Source organism: Phyllostomus hastatus, unplaced genomic scaffold, assembly GCF_019186645.2.
Source record: "Phyllostomus hastatus isolate PE091 unplaced genomic scaffold, TTU_PhHast_1.1 phas_scaffold_193, whole genome shotgun sequence".
NCBI lineage: Eukaryota > Metazoa > Chordata > Mammalia > Chiroptera > Phyllostomidae > Phyllostomus > Phyllostomus hastatus.
Genome location: NW_025334015.1, coordinates 10,167,382 through 10,188,878, shown reverse-complemented (window position 1 = coordinate 10,188,878; position 21,497 = coordinate 10,167,382). Strand labels below are relative to the sequence as shown.

The 21,497-nt window shown below is 38.7% G+C and overlaps 1 protein-coding gene across 6 annotated transcripts in view; it reads right to left on the bottom strand.

The window, feature by feature from the left end:
• ARHGAP32 (Rho GTPase activating protein 32) overlaps window positions 1-21,497 on the bottom strand; it is a 264,019-nt gene that overhangs the window by 80,032 nt on the left and 162,490 nt on the right. For all 6 annotated transcript variants that reach the window (XM_045860146.1, XM_045860147.1, XM_045860144.1 and 3 more), the window contains 3 exons: window positions 21,198-21,290; window positions 14,167-14,289; window positions 12,785-12,862 (listed from right to left, as the gene is read on the bottom strand). In XM_045860146.1, the coding sequence (XP_045716102.1) occupies window positions 12,785-12,862; window positions 14,167-14,289; window positions 21,198-21,290 (294 nt within the window). The remainder of the gene's footprint in view (window positions 1-12,784; window positions 12,863-14,166; window positions 14,290-21,197; window positions 21,291-21,497) is intronic.

Genomic DNA, 21,497 nt, shown 5'->3' with positions numbered 1-21,497 from the left:
AAAATTTATTAAATTATAAATGTAGATGCTTTAATGTTTAATAATAGCTGTGTTTAATAACTGCCCCACAAAATTCCTAAAAATTACGCAGCTGGTTCAGCTCACCACTAATCACCTATCTCTAGGTCCGGTGCCTGCCCCACCTCCAATATCCCTGGAAACGGTTTACAGCAGCTAGACGAGAACACGGCTTTCTGAGCATAAGGAGGGATCTGAAAGGAAGACTGAGATCTGCTTCTCCTGATCTTCTTCCACCTTGAAGATACACTCACACTATAAAGAAAATAGGTTTGGCTATAAAAATGAATGTCCTCGAAGATATTTTGGTACAACTCAGAGAAAATATTAGATATGGGGCTACTGCAATCAAATTGCCAAGAGCTTCAGCAGCAGGGAGAATGTGGAGGAATCACTGTGGAAGGATGAAGCACTGTGCTAACATGGTCTCTTTGAGGTGTAACCAATCGATATTTAAAGAGGAATTTCAACACAACATGTGTTCACCACTAACTTTTCAAGAAAGTCCTATTTTAATGGTTTATTTATTTAATTCATGGTTAGTGAACCTTTAATTAAGCTTAGTAAAGGACCACTCTTACCCCCAGGGATATACCACAGAGTATTCACCAGCCGAACTGACCTGGCCTCAGGGTTTCCAATGTCTTCATTTCCTGTCTACAGCTTCCTGTCTCCTGGGTCTCTAGTGTTCATATCCATAATGAGTGAGGTTCCAATTCAGAGATACCGCAACCTCTGCCTTCCTGTATTTCCCACCCCCCCAGGGTACCTATCTCCCTTCCAATACCTTTTTCTGATAACCAATATGAACTCTGTGATTAACCAAGTTGAAGTTTTTAAAAAATCAGTACCCTTAATTTCCTTGCAGTATTATTCTTCTACCAAACCAATCCAGCAAACCCAAACTGAGTCAGTACACGTCCCTGCTTGCATGCCTCTCCACTGCTGGAGGAAAACCACATCGCTGGGGAGGTTCAAAGCAAGACAAGTTCATAGTCTGTCACCTAGAAATGCCTGTTATTTCCCTCCACTCCCCAAGCTTTCTCAGGGAACCAGTCCTCTTAGGTCTCTGTCCAGTCTGACCTCCATATCCCTGCCAATGCTGATCAGACCACAAGTTAATGACTGTCTCCTAAATTTGTAAACAGTTAGAATTTTTAATCATTTCCACTGAGCTGTTATAACTAGCAGATATTGTTTTTAAAAAAGAAAGAAGAGGATGAGATAAAGAAGCAGCAGCTGCTATGAAGCAAAAAAGTGGAAGCAAATTCCCTAAATTCCTTATTTCCCAGTTTCTGGTTCCATTTACTTGTGGCCCAATCATTCTTGCATTGGGTTTTTTAAGGATATTTCTATTTATATCTCTTTCTCCTCACTCCCCCACCACCTCCCCCCAAAATGCCACATTTCTTCTGGTTTCTCTGCCTGATTTATACTTCTACTGAACCTTAAATGCCAGCTCCCTAATTTCTACTTTTAAAAACATTATTCTTGCAGTAGGATATACAGGTTTGAGACTTAGAAACAAGATCAGGGATCAGGATATAAATCTGGAATTTGAGCATATATATGGTATTTTAAGCTAAGGAGTGAATATGATAGTCTAGGACAAACAAGGCAAAATGAGAAGGAAGTCCAACTGAAACTTCTAGGTCTAGTAGAGAAGGACGTGGTGTAAAAGAAGACTGAGAAGATGGGAGGAACTCTTAGAGTGCTGTGTCATATCTATCAAGAGAAGAACATGTCAGGAAAAGATAAATCAAATATTGCTGACAGTAAAAGTACCGTAAGAAGAGTAACGAAGTATCCATTCTTTGCATGAAGCCAAACAGAGACCACTTCATGCAAGAGAAGAAACCAAGGGTAAAGGATATATTTGTGATAGGTGAATGTAGTAATGATGGTCCTAGAACTTAAGCTGGATCAGAAGGCCAGTGAAGATGGGAGGGGGTGATGGCAGACACTTGAGGGGCCAAAGGAACAATACTAAGAATGAATGTAGAGTGTAATCACTTATTAAACAGCAAATAACTAACAAATGAGATTAAATTTCTGTTCCCGGTAAGCTCAATGAATATTAAATAAGACAAAATTATACCTGCTTTGAAATTATAATTACTTTGCCTTACCTTTCCTCCTTGGAAGGAGCAAGAAGAGGACAGAGGAGGCATTATAAGTGGAGGACAGGTAGATGGTAAGAGACGCCTGTGAAATGGGGAGGAAATGAAAGTTAAGTTTGTCTGGAACACTGAATTTATAAAACAGAGTAGCAGAGAGTAAGACTGGAAAAGAAATAATGAGATTAGAGATAGCAGATGGCCTTACATTTCATGAAAAGGGGTTTGAACTTTCTTCTGAATAAAATGAAAGTGATAACTTCTGAGGCACATAGGGAAAAGAACGGTTAAGAAAATACTAATAGCCGTGAATACCTTTCAGGATAGAAGGAACGAAGACAAGAAGAAGACCACCTTAGAAATTTACAAACATAGACTAGAAAAGAATTAGCAAAAGCCTATAGTACAAAAATGGCATGAAAAATAAAGAAGAGTATAAGAATATGTAAGTTTTGAGAGTTCTTTATATGTTATGAATACTATCAGATATAATCATTGCAAATATTTTTTCCAATATCTGGCTTGTCTTTTTATTCTCTTATTAGTAATGTCTTCAAAGAGCAGAAGTTTTTTTTTAAATTTTGGTGAAATTCAATTTATTATCTTATGAATCATTCTTTTGATGTTGCCTCTAAGAATTCTTTGCTTAACCCGAAGTCACAAAAGTTTTCTCCTATTTTTCTTCTGGATGTTTTATAGTTTAAGCTTTATATTTGGGAAGATGATCCGTTTTGAGTTAATTTTTGCAGATGGCACAAGAAATAAATCAAAGTCTCTCAGAAGGCATATGGATATCCAATTGTTCCCATACCATTTGTAAAACAGACCTTGTTTTCTTCACGGAAATGACGTGGAACCTCTGCTGGAAATCAGTTGTACATGTACACACAGGTTTGTATCTGGGCTCTGTGTTCCGTTCCACTTTTCTGCCTGTCCACCGGTAACACACTTTTGATATTGTAGCTCTACAGTGATTCTTCAATTAGTGTTAGCTCTCTGACTTTGTTTTTCTTTTTCAGATCTGTCTGGCTGTTCTACTCTAGGTCCTTTGTATTTCCAAATACATTGTTTAGTCTGTTTATCAATTTCTACAAAAGAAGCTTGCTGAGATTTTGTCTGGGATCATTTAGGGAGAAATGACACCTTAGCAATAAAAAGATACACAACTCATACACAGGATATATCTCCCCATTTATTTGAATAATCTTTGCCTTCTCTCAGAAACGTTTTATAGTTTTTAGTACACCAATGTTTTGTACCTTTATTCAGATATAATCCCTAGGTAGTTCATATTCTGATGCTATTATTAATGGGTCTTATTATATTTTCTGACTGACATTAATGCTCCTCTACTGTGGACTACATTTAAAGTAACAAGATTCTCATACAGCTATCCCAAGTATTTATATTTAAAGTAAATACTGTGTATTTTAAATTCATAAATTACTTTTATTTTTTCTCCTTTATATTATGTGAAAAAGTATACTGACTTTTTTGAAACTGTGCTTGTGGGTAGTTATTTCATTTGTAAACTCATATCATTTTTTTGTAAATTTCACTTCAGAATCTTAAAGAGTTTATAAAACATTTAGCATATTAAGGGGTTATAAAAATTGATGAGGTTAAGAACTATTGCTCAGAGCCATTTAATCAATAATTTTCATGAAGCTGAATGTTAAGCATCATTTAGTAGGACATATTCTAATGTTACAAATTAACAAAAAGCTATCAAGGAACAAATTTATCTCTAAATATCAATGGCAGCTGCTAACCACGCTAAGAAAGATAAAAATAGCTACAAGAAGTACAGAAAATAATTTAAGGAAATTTACATATTTTTGTGATCTAAGGGGGAAAACACAAAACTGAAACTTACCCGCCTTGTGTTCTGGTCCTGGTTATACGACTGCTCACTGTCTTTGTGAGTCAGAACAATTTATCTCAATTCCTTTCTGTCCAGAATTCTATCATTTTAAAAGGACAGTGTAGGCCCAGATGATTCACTGTCATCTTCTCCACTACAGAAATCCATGACTCTCACAAGTAGACAAGTAGAAGCCAAGTAGACAAGGAATTTAACGATTTATTAAATTACTTCTATGGCCTATTCTGTGGCCAGAATTCCTAGGTTTCTAAGCTCTGACACCAGACAGCAGAATACCAAGGGGCTAGTTGTTTAGCTCCTGTCTGCTTTAGTTTCCTCATCAGTAAAACAGAGACAGTAATGGCACCTTTCTCAGAGTTGTGAGAATTAGAGATTAAAACACTTAGAACTGCACACTTAGGAAATGCTACAAATTATGTCTTTGTAGTATCACATACTGAATATTTCGTCTTCCTCAAAATTATATAACATTACAGATGAAAATGTACAATACATGATTTCCTATGAATGCACTAGAGAAGAGACAGTGTGCGCTATTTGATTGTGAGTAATAAAAAGGCGCAGCTCTGTATTCCATACACAAAGATGGTAGTCTTTACAAAAATAATCAGGTAAATTGCCCTCTTCCATTAAAGCACTACAATGAACAAGGTTCCAAGTATCTTCCATTTTACACAGAGACTACTTTTCTGAAAATAACTTATATGGAAAGAAGTAAGAACACTTTTATTGTCCAAGTATTGCTTCTTTGATACTTGTGCCCAAAAGCACTTACATAACAATCTGTGGTAACTGAAAAATAAAACAGCGGATCTAGATCCCCTCGTGGAGAACCAAGAGAATGTGAGTGGCGCAAAATTCTGCAAATCTCCACCTGGCGTTTCATCCATGACATTAACATCCCAAATGCATTGTAAGGACAGTTTTCTGGTGGGGGGGGACATTTACGAACTGTTTAATTTGTTTCACCTGTGCACATGATAAACGATGGGGGACTAATCGGTGGTTCTCACATTTTCCTCTTACTAACCTGAGGAACTGGACAAAATTCAGATTCCTGTTCCCATCCTCCAGGACTCTGATTAGTGATATCTAGCTTTAACATGTGTTTCAGCTCCTTCTGATGCCTGTGGCTCCCACATAAAACTCTGGGAACCACAGCACTAAACAAACAAGCCATCCTCAGAGATTAGCTGCATTTTGCATCTGTGTGATGCCTTTCGCCTGAGGAGGAAAGGCTTTCCCACACCTCACCCCACCATCCCAACCAAAGTCTACAGACGGGCACAAAAGCTGATGCCCTTTAGTCTTAAAAAGATTTAAAAAGCAAAGAGTATTTTTTGGCCAAAGTACATTATATGATGAAACACCTCAGAAAGCAAAAGATTCAATACTCTTTAGGAGACAAAAAATAAAGAACAGATTTCAGAATTTAAAATGACTACAGTTAATATAATGTAACACTTCCTACTCCCAGAAGTTTAAGAAAAGAAACAGAGTCGTGGTATAATTTAAACACAGGGATGAACTAATCCTTCTGTTCACACAGCTGAATTATGGTTCAGGCTGAAACAACACACAGAGCAGAACTTGGCAAATGCCCATCTGTATCAGCCGCCACCTGACTCAGAGTTTACCTGTAGCACACAGTAGGCACCATTTCTAGAAGAGTGCTCTGAGGAACACCCAGACCAGAATCACGTGTATAAAAACACAGTCTCATGCTATGCCACAACCACTGAAACAGAATTTGGGGCATTAGGTCCAGGGATTTCATATTTTAACACGTTCCCCTGGTAGTTCTTATACACACTAGAGTTTGAGATTCTGACCGAGGGAGAATAGAAAGAATTATTGGTAATGGAAGTATAAAGATAACAGTAAGGCCCTGGCTGGTGTGGCTCAGTGGATTGAGTGCCAGCCTGTGAACCAAAGGGTCACCAGTTCGATTCCCAGTCAGGGCACATGCCTGGGTTGCAAGCCAGGTCCCCAGTTGGGGATGCACAAGAAGCAACCACACATTGATGTATCTCTCCCTCTCTTTCTCCTTCCCTTTCCCTCTCTCTAAAAATAAAAATAAATAAAATTTTAAAAAAATTAAAATTAAAAATAAAATGAGAAAAAAGATAACAGTATAGAGCACCCTTAGTATATTAGTAAATGCTTTTCCTTGGACCGACGTTATTTGCAAATTAAGACAATGATGCATTACCACTACCCAGCTATTAGAATGGCTAAAGTCTAAAACAAAATAAAACAAAACAAAACAAAAACAACAGACAAAACCTCAGAACTATCAAATACTGGTGAGAATGTAGGAAAGCATCAACATCAATGCTGGTAGAAATGCAAAATGGTACAACCACCTTGAAAGACAGTTTGGTTTCTTACAAAGCTAAAAAAAGGCCTCCCGTATGATCCAGCAGTGGCGCTCCTTGGTATTTACCTAAAAAAGCTGAAATAATATCCATACAAAATCCTGCACATGGGTGTTTACATTTATAGCAGCATTACTCATAAATGACAAAAACTGGAAGAAACCAAGATATTCTTTAATAAGTGAATGGGAAAATAAGCCCTGGCACATCCATAACAATGATCAAACTTATTTAATCAGTGATTAAAAAGGGACTATCAAACCATGGGAAGACATGAAGGAACCGTAAATGCATATTGTGAAGTTTGAAAAGGCTACATACTGTAGGATTCCAACTGCATGGTGTTTTAGAAGAGGCAAAGCTACGCAGACAGTAAATTATCGGCAGTTTCAGGGCAAGGAGGAGAAAGGGACAAACAAGAGGAGGACAGGCATTTTTTAGGGCAGTGAATCTGCTCCGTATGAAACCGTAATGATGGATACACGTCATGATGCATCTGTGAAAACCTTAGAACTATAACCATACATCACAAAGACGAACTTTAATGTAAATAATGGGCTATAATTACTAGTAATGTAGGAATACCGGTTCATTAATTATAACAAAAAGCAAGCCCCAAAATCGTTTCAATCATTGTGGAGTAGGATGAGAAACTGATATTATTTTCATCCTTGTGATTCTGGCCCACGTGTTCCTCAGACGATTCCTAGACACGGTGCTTACTCTGTGCTGTAGGTAAACTCTGCAAATCAGCTGGCAGTTGATAAACGTGAGCATCTCGCCAATTCTATTCAATGAACTAGAACTCAATAAATTATATGTTAACAATAGGAGAAACTGTGTATGTGTTGGAGGGGTATTATATGAAATTCTGTTATCTACTCAATTACTCTGTAAATTTATACTAAAATCTAAGTTCTATTGTTTATTTTTTTTTACATAGTAATAAGATAAAACAAAGTCACAACGCAGCAACTGCACTCTGTCAGTTCCCAGCAACACAGAGGCGAGGGTGCCATGGTAAAGCTGTACCTAGTCACGCCCTGAGAGCAGGCCAGAGAAGAGACAATAAGCAAACCTGTGACCAAGACAAGAAAAAGGCAAGTCCATGTAAGATGTTGAAACACTGCACGCAGAGCAGACCTGCAGGTGGACACCCGGGCCAACAAGCCTTCCGGCAGTGGGCAGAGCATCGCACTCAGAGTGGTCCTCCATCCTGGGGAGCAGCGGCCCACATCCTTGCTCCCGCACTCTCTCTCTTGGGTATGGTCTTGATCCCCAGGAAGACCATGGCCAATCCAAGCCCTCGTCTCCTCCTACACTGTTAGGTAAAACAGGCTTCCTGCCTCTGCACGTCCTCCTTTGTCATGGTCTACTCACAAAGCCCAGGTTATACAGGCCACCTGTGTGACCAGAGCCAGTCAGGCTGGCTAACCAGTCACACGCCTATTCCATGTCCGGCCGGTCCACCGGGTCATGTGGACATCCTCTCCTCAGAAGACACACACGGACTCTGCATTCCCAAGTTACCTCCTCCAGGAACCTCTCCTAGACCTTCCAGAGGAGCCTTCTGGGCTCTGAATTTCCCACTTACCTGAGAGGCCTGCTCATCCCTTTGTCCTGCCTTGGGGCACAGTGCCCAACACCCAGGGGGCCTTCTGCCATGAATGAAATGAAGGTGTGACCCAGACTGTGAGCTCAAGGTGGATCCTTCTCAGATACTTCCCGGCCCTCTCCGTGCCTGAGGACAGCAGGGGGCAGAGCACCCGTGGAGCAGACATTCCCAAGAGTGCTTCCTCAAGCTCTCAGCAGTCATGGCCAAGGTCCCTAGCTCTGCCTGCCCTTGGCCCAGGGCCAGCCTGGTGCAGAGAGGGCCCCACTGCTTATCAAGTCTGTGGGAGACAGTCCCTGAACAGCCTTCAAGCCAGCCCTAAAGGTGACCCCAACCACCTAGCCATCCAGGACTGGTGGAAACCTATTCATATTGTGAAGCCCTAATCCCTAGTGTCACAAAATGTACTTGAAGACAGGGCCTTTGAAGAGGCAGTTAAGGTTAAATAAGGTCACATAGTTGTGCCTATTCTAATCTGACTAGTGTCTCTATCAGAAGAAATTAGGACACAGGGACAAAGACTTTGAGAACGTGCACACAGAGAGAAAAGCAGGTGAGGACACAGTAAAACAGTGGGCATCTGCAAGCCCTGCAGAGAGGGTTCAGAAGAAACCAACCCTGGCAACACCTTGATCTTGCACTTCCAGCCTCCAGAACACTAAGAAAGTAATTTCTGTTAAGTCATACAGTCTGTACTATGTGGTTATGGCAGCCCCAGAAAACTAATATATCATCTAATAATCAAGTAAAGGAATAGATGAACCTTAGAGACAGCAATACTCAATAACAGAAAAAAATCTCACAAAAAAGATGATTATTCTTTACATTCTTAATTTCTATCATTCATCTACACCAAAACATATTAAATACAAGAAACTCAGACATAATTTACATTAGAGAAATTTTAAAATCAACATTACCCTTGTAAAAGAAGTCACACAAAAATATGTCCTTACATAAAGACCAAGTTTCTTTAATACCTTTAGCATGTTACCTGGCTTTTAAAAGTTCAAATGATAAATTACTCTTTGATATAATATGAGGTCTGTCCAGCAAGTATCTGGCCACGTACAAAGAAAAATAAAGGAATTTATTGAAGAAGATACAAGACATACTGTACACAGGACAACAACATGTCAGTGCCCTTCAAAGTAGGCACCTTGGGACCTCACACAGTTCTCCCAATCCCCATCAGCTGCCCCGCTGTATTTTCCTGAATCTCAATGATGGTCTGAAATCTCTTCCCTTTCAAAGGTGATTTTAGTTTTGGGAAAAGCCAGAAACTGCTAATCTGAGCTGTAGGGGGACTGAGCCACCTGGGTAATTCAATGTTTTGCCAAAAAACTCTGCATGAGACATGATGCACGAGCAGGCATGTTGTCGTGATAAAGCTGCCAATCACCCAAAGTTGCCCATAGCTACAGCCTTCTGAGTCATCCAAATAGTTTCCACAGAGGAACGATGTTGACTCATTGCTATACTCAGACATTTTGAATGTGATGGCCACACAGTACACATGCTCACTCAACGGCATCTGCCGCCCCCACTGACTAGTACAGTGCCATCACTGTTCGTGCATACACATTCCAGTCCACTCCCTTGGCTGCCAGGTTACATCGATGTCCCACAAACTGTTCTCATTGTGTTAACAATGACTGGACCTTTTCTGGACAGACCTCATATATCCACGACATAAAACAAGGTGTACTAGGAACCTGAACTACTGGTTTTCCAGCAGCGTTCCCTGCATACACTCTACTGACTCCCATCAGGGATGTGGCAGGAAGGCGAAGAGATGTCAACCAGGCAGGTTCCACGGGGCATGAGGTGGAGCTGCCCTGACGACACTACCCCGGCGGCTCCACTGGTACATTCTCTCCCACTGAGATCAGGTCTAAGTTCTGTCTGATTAAAACTTCCACTGGGTTTTGTTTTCATTATGACAACTACGAGACTAAGCCACTATTCCAGTTATTTCAAACTTAAAAATCAGGATTTTACAGGGATCTGGTCTGCAATTATCACATACAGCAGGTCCTGGAATAGCATCATTTTGTCCAATGTCCCTTCATTTCATCATAAAGTGGATGAGAAACCATAGGAATGGAACTCTGTTCACATCAATTAGCTAAAACTAGCTTTGTTTCACATTGCTTCTCCTACAGTCACAGAACCTATTGACCATACGAGGTGAGGGGGGGCCTCCCCGTACATGGTGTAAATTACCATTATCTCCCTCTCTCAACAGAATATTTAAGGAGAGACAGGCATACGCTGACAATTTAAAAATATCCAAAAAAGGGTAAAGACTGTCACAAACAGCCTGAAGGAGTTTTTACCCAGATACTATGTATTAGTCATCACATAAAAATGTAACACCTGGGAACGGTAATGTTTCCACCAGTAAACCGAAATGCTTTGCAGTCCACAGCTGCTTAACCTCTGTAGCATTCCTTGTTGGCCGCAAAGACAAGACGTTCCATTCCGTGGGGCAGAAAACCGAGGTGGAGAACATTAATAATATGAGAGTAAATGTGGAAATCATGCTGAACGCTCTTCAGGTGAACGAATGAGTGAGCAGCCCTGCTTTGAGTCCCTACTCCACCACTCACTGACTCGGCATCCTGGCTTTTTTTATCAACCTTCTCAAGCAACCCTCTCCACAAAATGGAGCACACTAACTACCACGAAGTTTGGCGAAGACTAAAGAAAACGTGTAGAAAGGGCTTCGCAACACTTTGCACATAACAGATGCTTTAAAACGTGCCCTCCTATTCACACCTCCCTGCACTAAACCGTTATAAGGTGCACTTACAAATGGATATTGCTTAGGAACAGCAAGGGAGAGTGAATTGTGTGGGTTCTTTCCTTGAAGTACTAGATTTTTTTTTAAATGAAATTTTGACAGTGGCGTTTAAGGCCTGCTCCTGGTTTTACAGCCCTAACAATACAAATCACAGGCATATTCCAGCATGGTCTAAACAGATGCAAAAGTCTTTCCAAGACCAACCAGGATGAAAAAGAGCATTTATATATGAAAAACCTTTCATCCACAATTACAAGTGAATTCTTGAAGTTTAAAAATCCTTTAAGGATTTTTAAATAATTTGTTTTGGCAATAAATGAACTTAACTAGTTATTTTATTCTAATTAAAAAAATAGTTTGTTCAGGCAATAAACTAATTTGTGTGACTCTAAATAAAAGAGAAGGATAAATCTATACCTAGCACAGACTCAATATCTAATACACGTGTGTTACATGAAAGAAGGGAAAATCTGCCAATATTTTTATGGTTATAGAACTGAAATATTGAGAACTAGGAGGATCATAAGTGGAACTCTCTAATAAAGAAGAAACTAAAGTTCAAAGAAAGTGACTTGTCTAAAATTATAAAGAAGGTAACAACAGCTAGGTCAAAATATAACTCATTTTAAAGCCAAAAATATTTTTGATCATCTTTGAGATCCTAAAGTTCGTATCTCATCTCCATGAACATGGAGAATTGACACCTTAACAGAAAAAAGATATTCCCAGTCTCCTATTTACTCTTATATTTAATCAAAGGTACCAATTATTCTCAGCAACTAAGAAATCAGAGCACAGATAAAGGAGAACCCCAACTGTACAAATAAATAATTTGTGGAGTAATATAGATATAGTTTTTCTGGTCTTAATCATTAAATTGAATTGCTATCAATATTTTATAATAGATAAAGAGACACAAAATTAAATTTGTAAAATAAAAACCAAAATTATTTAAATGTTAAAATAAACATTTATTGAGTGAAAAATATGCATCAAGCTTGACCTAAATACTTTAAATGTTTTATCCTTACAGATTTGATCTTTACAATAACCTTATAAGGTAAAGAAACATCCTACGATCCCTGCTTTGCCAATAAAAACACTGGAGCACGGAGACATTAAATAACGTGCTCAAGACAACACAGGACGGACACACAGGAGATCTGGCACCAGAGCCATGTTCTTAACTGCCATATGATTACTTTTAATATAATACATTTTATAAAAATCTAATAATTAGCTTTTATTTACGATGTACTTAAAGCTCAATATTTATAATAGTTATTAATATTTTCGACCTCATAGTATATTTGATTTATGCAGAGCTTCAGGAACATTTTTATAAATAGACCACAAAAAACACAGGTTATATACTAAGAATACAAACTTAAGGCATTTTTAGATACTTTTAGTGATAGTTTTAAAAGATTAAAGAAAACCTATCTATACTATGGAAATTAGTGCTAGTGAACCTAAATGGTATCATTATGCCTAAAATTATCTAGCCACACATGGGAAAAGAAATGAGAATGGTTTAGGTTCTGCAATAAACACACAGTTTACATTAACAATTATAAATGTATTTTAAAGAAAAAAACTGACCAAACTGACTTAAATCTGGAGAGAAAATACATGTGAATCATGATGTAAAACCAGTATCAGAGGCAATGCAGAGTCGCAGGCCTGACAATCTCAGAGTGATCGCAGGCCTCGCAGGCCTCGCAGGCCCGTGGTTCTGCTCACGCCTCGGCTGTATCGTCATTTACAAAAGGAGTTAAAAATAACCACAGCAGGAACAGGAGAAGAAAACCCAAGTCTAACATCAGCTACATGTTTCTGTCACTACAGAGGGAGTTTCTGATGATCAAGTCTATGCTGTACCAGTCCATGCTGTAAACCACAGTATGACTGTAGAATCAAGAAACACCGTTTTCAGAGCACTCCCACACCTGATTCTCCATTGCCTACCTGAAATCCGTGCTTGCCTCTCCACCACGTGCTTAACACTTTGGGGGGCATGTCAATAACAGAAACAATGTCGCCCACCTAGAAGAAAATTTTAAGTAAAATGTTTTTAGTCAAATTTTAATCAACTGTGTTATCTAGAATTTAATCTGAACTGTAACCAAAAGGTAATGGGTAATTACTCTCAGGGTAATTGTCTCTGAAAAGCATAAGACTTCTTTCTGGAAAGAATTTAACAGTCTCAACCATTTGTTAAGGAGAGGGCCACAGAAAGTGAAGCAGCTCAGAGGCTGTGGTCCAGTCTAACGTGAGTGGGAACTTCGGAAAGTCAGACAGCCTAAGATTTCTGAAGGCTGGCCTCACCCATCATCAATACTTCTGTTAAAATACTGTCACTGCTGTTACTAAAGTGACCAGATTCACTTACAAAGACAAATACAAACACTCATACTTACAGCAGTAGCAGCTTCTATTACTACCACAGTTAGAGTGTGCCCACCACGTGCTGGGCACCGTGCTGAGCAATGGGCATGATCTTATTTAATCATCTAAGAAGGCCTACTACGTCTACCGTTACTGGGTTATTCTTAGTAAGCATAAAATTTGATGACAGCTACACTTCTTTCAAGAGATGGTATGATAACATATTACTTCCTTCACTCTAAAAATAAAAGACTAGTGAATTTATATGTTTTTACAAAATCATAAGTGTAAATCACAATAATGGTTTCTGATAACATTGAATGGAAGTTACATTCTTTGATCAAAGTAAGTGACAATCTCTGTGACAGAACAAAGTACTTCAGAGCAATGTCACTCTAGCACATGCAGTGTGGCTGTAAGAATTTTCCTTTCACGTTCATGACTAACACATCAGGTCAGGAAAGAGTCGTCTTCACAAAGCCATACTTGCTGACAGACTTGGCATCTTCCGAAATCTACATTCCTTTGGGCACAGAACCCGAAAACTGAGTGTGAGAACAGTTCGAAAAAAAGACTGACACCTGGCTTTCCAGAAGCTGACAGAGACGAACAGGGGAGAAATTATGATTGAATGTACTGAAGTGATTTGTCAGTGATAAGCCATGAATGGTTCCACATGACATTTGATCCAGGCTTTTTTGGGGGGGTTGGGGGTTGTATTTGCATGGAGTAGGGAAAGGAGATCAAGAATTACTTCCTAGAAGAAATGGGAGACACTGAAGTTGAAATTTTCAAAGATGAGTCCCATCATATAAGTAAAAATAGATGGCATGCCAAGCTAAAAGATAATGGAGTGTGAAAAACCCAGTGCCTTTAATTAAAAAATGATGAAAACATTGAGAGTGAGGCTAGAAAAGCAGCAGGGACTGAGCTAACACAGAGCAGCAACTTCAGGCATTTACCTCCAAGGTCAGCTCATCAGGGGCCCGAGCAGTGTACCTCTTGATGACGTGGGCAGCGCCAACGGCAGGAGTGTTAATGGATGATTCTTCATGTACTAGAAGGTGATTCCCCTTATTATCAATCTACAACAAAAAATGCAGTATGAGGTGGTGAAAGACATGAGGCTTGCAAAAGTTTGACATCAATTTGATTTAGGGCAACTATAACCAAAAGAATCTTTTTTAAAACCATATTATCATCTATTGAATACTTAATGTATGCCATTCATTGTGATGTGCATATAACATGGGATTTAATTTACTCCCCATAACTCTAAAAGATACTAATCATTATCATTATTTGAAAATGAAGATGCTAAAGCTAAAAAGAGTTATATCATTTCCAACAGATTAAATAATTTCTCCAAGATCACAGAGACAGTAACAAAAGAGCAAAGATCTCAGTGCAAGTTGGCTTCAATCAGTTCTACAATCTTTCTGCTTTCCATCCTGCTTTCCAACTTCCAATGAGAAAAGAATAATATAACACTGCATTTGCAAATTACAGAAAAATACCTAACATATTTACTGGATATAGTATCATCTAAACTTACTCTTTTTTTCTATTTTGTTTATTCTGTTTTTTAGACTCCACACACAAGTGAATTCATATAATATTTGCATTTCTCTGTCCGACATTGCACACACCATAATACTTTCTATATTCACCCATGTTGTCACAAATGGTGAGATTTCGTTCTCTGTTATGGCTCAGTAATACCCCCACTGTATATATGTATCATTGCTTCTTTAGCCATTCGACCAGCGATGGATAATTAAGTTGCTTTCATATCTTGGCTATTATAAATAATGCTGCAAAGAACATGAGGGTGCATATAAATTTTCTAATTAGTGGTTTCAGGTTCTTCAGATAAATACCCAGAAATGGAATTGCTGGGTCATATAGAAGTTCTATTCTTAATTTTCCAAGGAACCTCCTGTTTTCCATAGTGGCTGTTCCAATTTACAATCCCACCTAGAGGACACAAGGGGTTCTCTTTTCTCAACATCCTTGCCTATATTCATTTTTTGATTTATTGATGACAGCCATTTTCACAGGTGCGAAGTGATATCTCATTATGGTTTTAATTTGCATTTCTCTGATGATTAAGAATGTTGAGCATCTTTTCATATGTCTACTGGCCATCTGTATATCTTTAGAGAAATGTCTATTCTGGTCTTCTGCCTGCTTTTAATTGGAGCATATTTTTTGGTGTTAACTTGTATAATTCCTGATATATTTTGGATATAATATGTTATATGGTTGGCATATATGGTTTCCCATTCACTAGGCTGTCTTTTCACTTTCTTGATGCTTTTCTTCGCTGTGCAAATACTTTTTAGTTTGATGTAGATCCATTTGTTTATTTTTCTATTGTCTCCCTCTCCCAAGAAAACATACTTCCAAAAATACTGCTAAGAGCAATGGCAAAATTTTCCTGCCTAAGTTTTCTTCTACCAGTTGTATGGTTTCAGGTCTTATACTTCAGTCTTTAATTGATTTTGAGTTTATTCTATATGATGTAGGAAAGTTGTCTAGTTTCATTTATTTCATGTTATCTATCAAGTTCTCCCAGTACCACTTATTGAAGAGACTGTCTTTACCCCACTGTATTTTCTTGATTTCTTTGTCATGGATTAGTTGACCATATAGACATGGGTTTATTTCTAGGATTTCTATTTTATTCCATTAATCTATGGGACTATATTTACACCAGCAAAAATGCTGTTTTGATTACTATAGCATTGTAGTGTTGTTTGATGTCAGGAAGTGCAATACCTCCAATTTTGCTATTTTTTCTGGTTCCATATAAATTTTAGGTTTATTTGTTCTAATTCTGTGACAAATGCCATTGGTATTTTAATAGGGATTGCACTGAATCTATAGGTTGCTTTGGGTAGCGTGGACATTTAAACAATGTTAATTATTCCTATCTATGAACACAGTATATGCTTCCATTTATCTGTATCTTCTTGAATTTCTTTCTACAATGTCTTAAAGTTTTCAGACTACAAGTCTTTTTTACCTCCTTGGTTAAATTTATTCATAGATATTTTTCTCTATTTGATGCTATTGTAAATATAATTGCTTTCTTACTTTCTCTTTCTGATAGTCCATTATTCGTGTATTATAATGCAACCAATTTCTGAATATTAGTTTTGCATCTTGCAACTTTACTGAATTCATTTATTAGTTCTAAATAGTTTCTTGGTGAAATTTTTAGGGTTCTATGTATATGGTATCATGTCACATGCAAATAAGGACAGTTTTACTTCTTCCCTTACAGTTTGGAATGTCTTTATTTCTTTATTATGTCTAATTACTGTGGCTAGTATATGTAATACTATGATGAATACAAGTGGTGAAAGTGGACACCCTTGTCTTGTTCCTAATTTTAAAGAAAAGCTCCAGCTTTTCACTATTGAGTATGATATTGGCTGTAGGTTTGTCATATATGGCCTTTATTATGTTGAGGTATATTTGTTCCCTCTAGCTCCAGTTTACACCATATAGAAGAGTTTTTATCAGAAATGGATGTGGGATTTGGTGCTTTGTCTGTATCTACTAATATGATCACATGATTTTCATCCTTCATTTTGTTTATGTGGTGTATCATGCTAATTATTTTGCAGATACTGAACGGACCTTGTACCCCAGGAACACATCCCAATTAGTCATGGCATATGAACATCTTAGGTATTGCTGAATTTGTTTGCTAATATTTTGTTGAGGATTTTTACATATATGTTCATCAGGGATATTGACCTCTAATTTTCTTTTTTTGTAGTGTCTTTGTCTGATTTTCATAACAGGATAATGCTAACTTCATAAAATTAGTTCAGGAGCCTTCCCTCCTACTCAATATTTTGAAATAGTTTGAGAGGACACATGTCAGTTTTTCCTTGAATGTTTGATAAATTCTTCTGTCAAGACATCTGGTCTGATACTTCTTTGCTGGCAGTTTTTTGATTATTGATTCAATTTCATTAGTAGTTATCAGTTGGTTCAGATTTTCTGTTTCTTTCTGATTTGGTCTTGGATAACTATATATTTCTAGGAATTCTTTCATTTCTTCCAGGCTGTCCAATCTGTTGGCATATAACTGCTTGTAATATTTTCTTATAATTCTTTGTATTTCTGTGGTCTCAGCTGTCACTTTTTCTTCATTTATGTCTTTATTTATCTGGGCCCTCTCTTTCTTATTCTTGATGCATTATCATTTTCCATCCCTTCACTTTCTGTGTGCGTTTCATGATCTGAAGTGGGCCTCTTGTAGGCCGCATGTGCACAGGTCACGTGTGTCCTGCATTCAGCCACCCCATGTCTTTTTACTGGAGCATTCAGTTCATTTACATTAAAAGTAATTACTGATAGGTATTTAGTTTGGTCGTTTTTATTAAAAACTGTTTTCTGATTGTTTTTGTAGTTTTCTCTTCCTTTTTTATTCTCTTGCTATCTTCTATGTTGATGACATTCTATAGTGTTATGTCTAGATTTCATTTTCTTATATTCTCGTATATCTTTTATAGATTTGTGGTTTGAGGTTACCATGTGCTTCATATAAACCAAGTTATGCTTGTAGCAGTCTATTTTTCAATGTTTCTGTATGTATTTATTTTTTTAGAGAGAAGGGAAGGGAGGGAGAAAGAAAGGGAGAAAAACATCGATGTGAAAAACATCAATCCGTTGCCTCTCATACACGTCCCAGCTAAGGACTGAACCCACAACCCAGGCATATGCCCTAACCAGAAATCTAATTGGTGACCTTTCGCTATGGGGGACAATGTCCAACCAACTGAGCCACACCAGTCAGGAAGCTGATGGTAGCTTAAGTTCAAATACATTCTTCAATCACTACAATTTTTAGGTTCATCCCTTCCACATTTACATTTTTGTCATTGTTTTTTACTTGCTTCCTGTGTGTGTTTGTACGTATCCCTTAATTTGTTGTCCCAATTACACATGATCTTCCTGCTTTTGCTTTTTCACCTTTGTACTACTATTATAGTTGGCTGACCCACTGTTTCTACTAAGAGTTTACCTTTGCCAGTGAGAATATTTTCTTTCTGATATTTTCTTATTCCTATTTTTATCTTTTCTACTTAAAGAAGACTCTTTTGACATTTGTTGTAATAATGGTTTTGTGGTGGTGAACTTTCAGCTTTTCCTTCTTTGGGAAACTCTATCTCCTCTTCCATTCTAAATGATAGCCTTGCTGGGTAGAGCAATCTTGGTTGTAGGTTTTTGCTTTACATCACTTTGAATATTTCTTGCCAATCCCTTCTGGCCTGTGGTTTCTGTTGAAAATCAACTTATACAGTCTTATGGGAGCTCCCATGTAGGTAACTGCTTTTCTCTTTCTCCTTCTAAGATTCTCTCTTTGTCCTTAACCTTTGGCATTTTAATTATGATGTGTCTTAATGTGAGCCTCTTTGGGTTCATCTTGTTTGAGTTTCTTTGTGCTTCCTGGACTTGTATGTTTATTTCCTTAAACAGGATGGAGAAGTTTTCTGTCATTATTTCTTCAAACAGGTTTTTAATCCCTTCCACAGTCTCTTCACCTTCTGGCAGCCCTATCACACAAATGTCGGTATGCTCAATGTTTTATCAGAGGCCCTTTAAACTACCCTCATTTTTTGAAATTCTTCTCCTCTTTGCTGTTACAATTGGGTGTTTTCTACTACCTTGTTTTTCAAATCACTGATTCAATCCTCTACTTCATCTAATCTGCTCTTGATTTGTTCTAATGTAGTCTTTATTTCAGTTTCTGTATTTTTCATTTCTGACTACTTCTTTTTTACAGTTTTATCTCATTTTTTGCGTTTTTAATCTCTTTGTGAAGTCCTCACTGAGTCCATCTGTTCTCCCCCTACCTTCATTAAGCATCCTTATAATCAGTGTTCTGAACTCTGTATCTGGCAAATTGCTTGTCTCATTTCATTTAGTTCTTTTTCTGAAGCTTTGTCCTGTTCTTTTATTTGAAACTTTTTTTTCTGGTTGACTCCTCATTTTGGCTGACTCCCTGTGTTTGTTTGAAAGTATTAGGTAGAGCTGTTACGTCTCCCAGACTTAACAGTGGCTTTATACAGGTATCCTGTGGTTCCCCGTGATGCAGCCTCCTTAGTCATACAAGCCAAGTGCTCTAGGGACATTTCCTGTGTGTGCTGTGTGTGCCCTCCTGTAATATTTAAGCTTCGATCACTGTTCATAAGCCAGTGGGTAGGGCTCACCCTCAGGATCACTGCTTTTGAGGGCTGGCTGTGAGGGCAGTGAATGAACTGTTGTGCAGGAGCTGACCCCACAGAAAGGGAGTGACTTTTACAGGGCTGGGTACCCACTGAGTCCATCCTTCTTGTATGTCATCTGTGGAGATGCATGGTGGTGCTCTGGCGTGGTCTGAAGCTGGTTGCCAGGTATGTTCTTTCTGGATCTCTTAGGAGGGACACTGGTGCAGATCAAGGCCATCCATCACTTGCACTGTGCTTGGAGCCTCAAAGTGGTCTGTGCAAAGTGGTTTGTGGTAGGTTGCCACTTATATTGAACTTGGAGGTACTTGGGAAAGACTACACTGTGTAATGAAGTTGGCTGGCACTTGTGCTGAGCTTGTGATCCTCTGGTGGGCACCACAGCGTGAGCTGAGACTGGCCACGACTTGTAGTGAGCTGCTTAACTGAAGCTAGTTTCCAATACAAAACTGGCTACCACTTATGCCAAGCATGGAGCCATCTGATGGGAGTCAATGCAAATTGAGACCTGTCGCTGCTTGTGCTGGCCTTGGGGCTGCTTAGAAATAACTACCAAGCATGCTGAGACCAGCAGCAGCTTGTTTAGGGTTTATAGAAGTTTGAGATATTTTGGGAAAGTCTATAGCAGGAACTGAGGCAGATCACGTGTGTTAAAGAGCCACTTGAGGTAGGCAGGCAAGTTGCGGGGGTGGGGTGGGATCTCAGGGACTCACTACAAGGGGGTGAACAGTGTTAGCCAGATTAGTAGAGAGCTCAGCTTTGGTGCTCTCCTGCCCTGGGCTGGCTGGGAGGAAGCAGAGTTCAACAAGGTAACAACGATGTCTGCTAGCACTTCTGTCCCTGGAGAGAGTTACCCAACCTCTGCCAAACAGCCCTAACCCTGAAGTTAATAAACGTATTTCCTTCCCGTATGTCCCTTGCACTTTTGAGCTGTTGCCCCTGTGCTAAAGCTCAGTGTCAGTGAGTCTGTGAGTGAATGAGGCTATGCACGGGCCCTTTAAGAGGACCACCCGGGGCTCTAACATCTTTTTTTCTGCCACGGATGCAATCCCCGCTGGTTTCCACAGGAAAATGTTGTGGGGACTTTTGCTCCTGGCACTGAAACCCTGGGCTAGGGGGGCTGGGACCATGTGCTCCTAAGGGGAGACCTGCAGAGCTGAGATACCCATCCCGATTCTTAGTCGCCACACCAGGGGTTGGGACCTGCCTGTTCCACATCGTCCTTCCTACCAATCTCAACCTGGATTCTTTTTTATACCCTTAGTCATAGGAGTTCTTTTCAGCTGGTATTCAAACATTCTCAATAATGGCTGTTCTATAATTTAGCTGTGACTTTGATGTGGTGGTGGAAGGAGGTGAGCACTGAGTTTACCTACTCTGTCATCCTGACCAAAAGTCACCCAAGACTGATTCTTAAATCAGATCCTTTAAAGGTTGTCTCTTGTTCGTAAATAACTAAAAAATATTTCCAATTACTAAGTCAACTGAAAATATATACATACCTTTCTAAATGTATACATTAACATGTCAAACACCAAAATAATAATATTAAAACTATTTTTCTGGACCATCAAAGAAAGATTTGGCATGAAAAATAATTAATGTGTCATATATCCTCCCAGAATATAGAAGAAACTGCATTTTGTTACTCCTAAAACTCAATAGCTCTCAAAATTAAACAAATATTAAATCTCTTAAGCTGCCAATTTAAAACTCAACCTTAGCGAGCAGGAACTAGAGAGTACCTCCATCCACGTGAGGGCGGGGCCACAGTTGATCTTGTTGCCAGCGATGGAGGAGAGGCGGGACAGGTAAGCGGCGAGCATCTGAGTGACTGACTACAAGGAAAGAGAAGATTCAGTGGTGACTCAGAGTAGAGATACGACATGGTGTCAGAAGAACTATTGAAAATTGGTTGTTTCTAGAGAAAAAGCAAACCTGCAGATTTCCTGGCATTTTAATAGTTACAGAGGGTTCTTCACAGAGTTGTAACAGTGCCTTGAACTGAAACTACAGCGCTTATCTACCAAGTCTTTGTCTTGTAC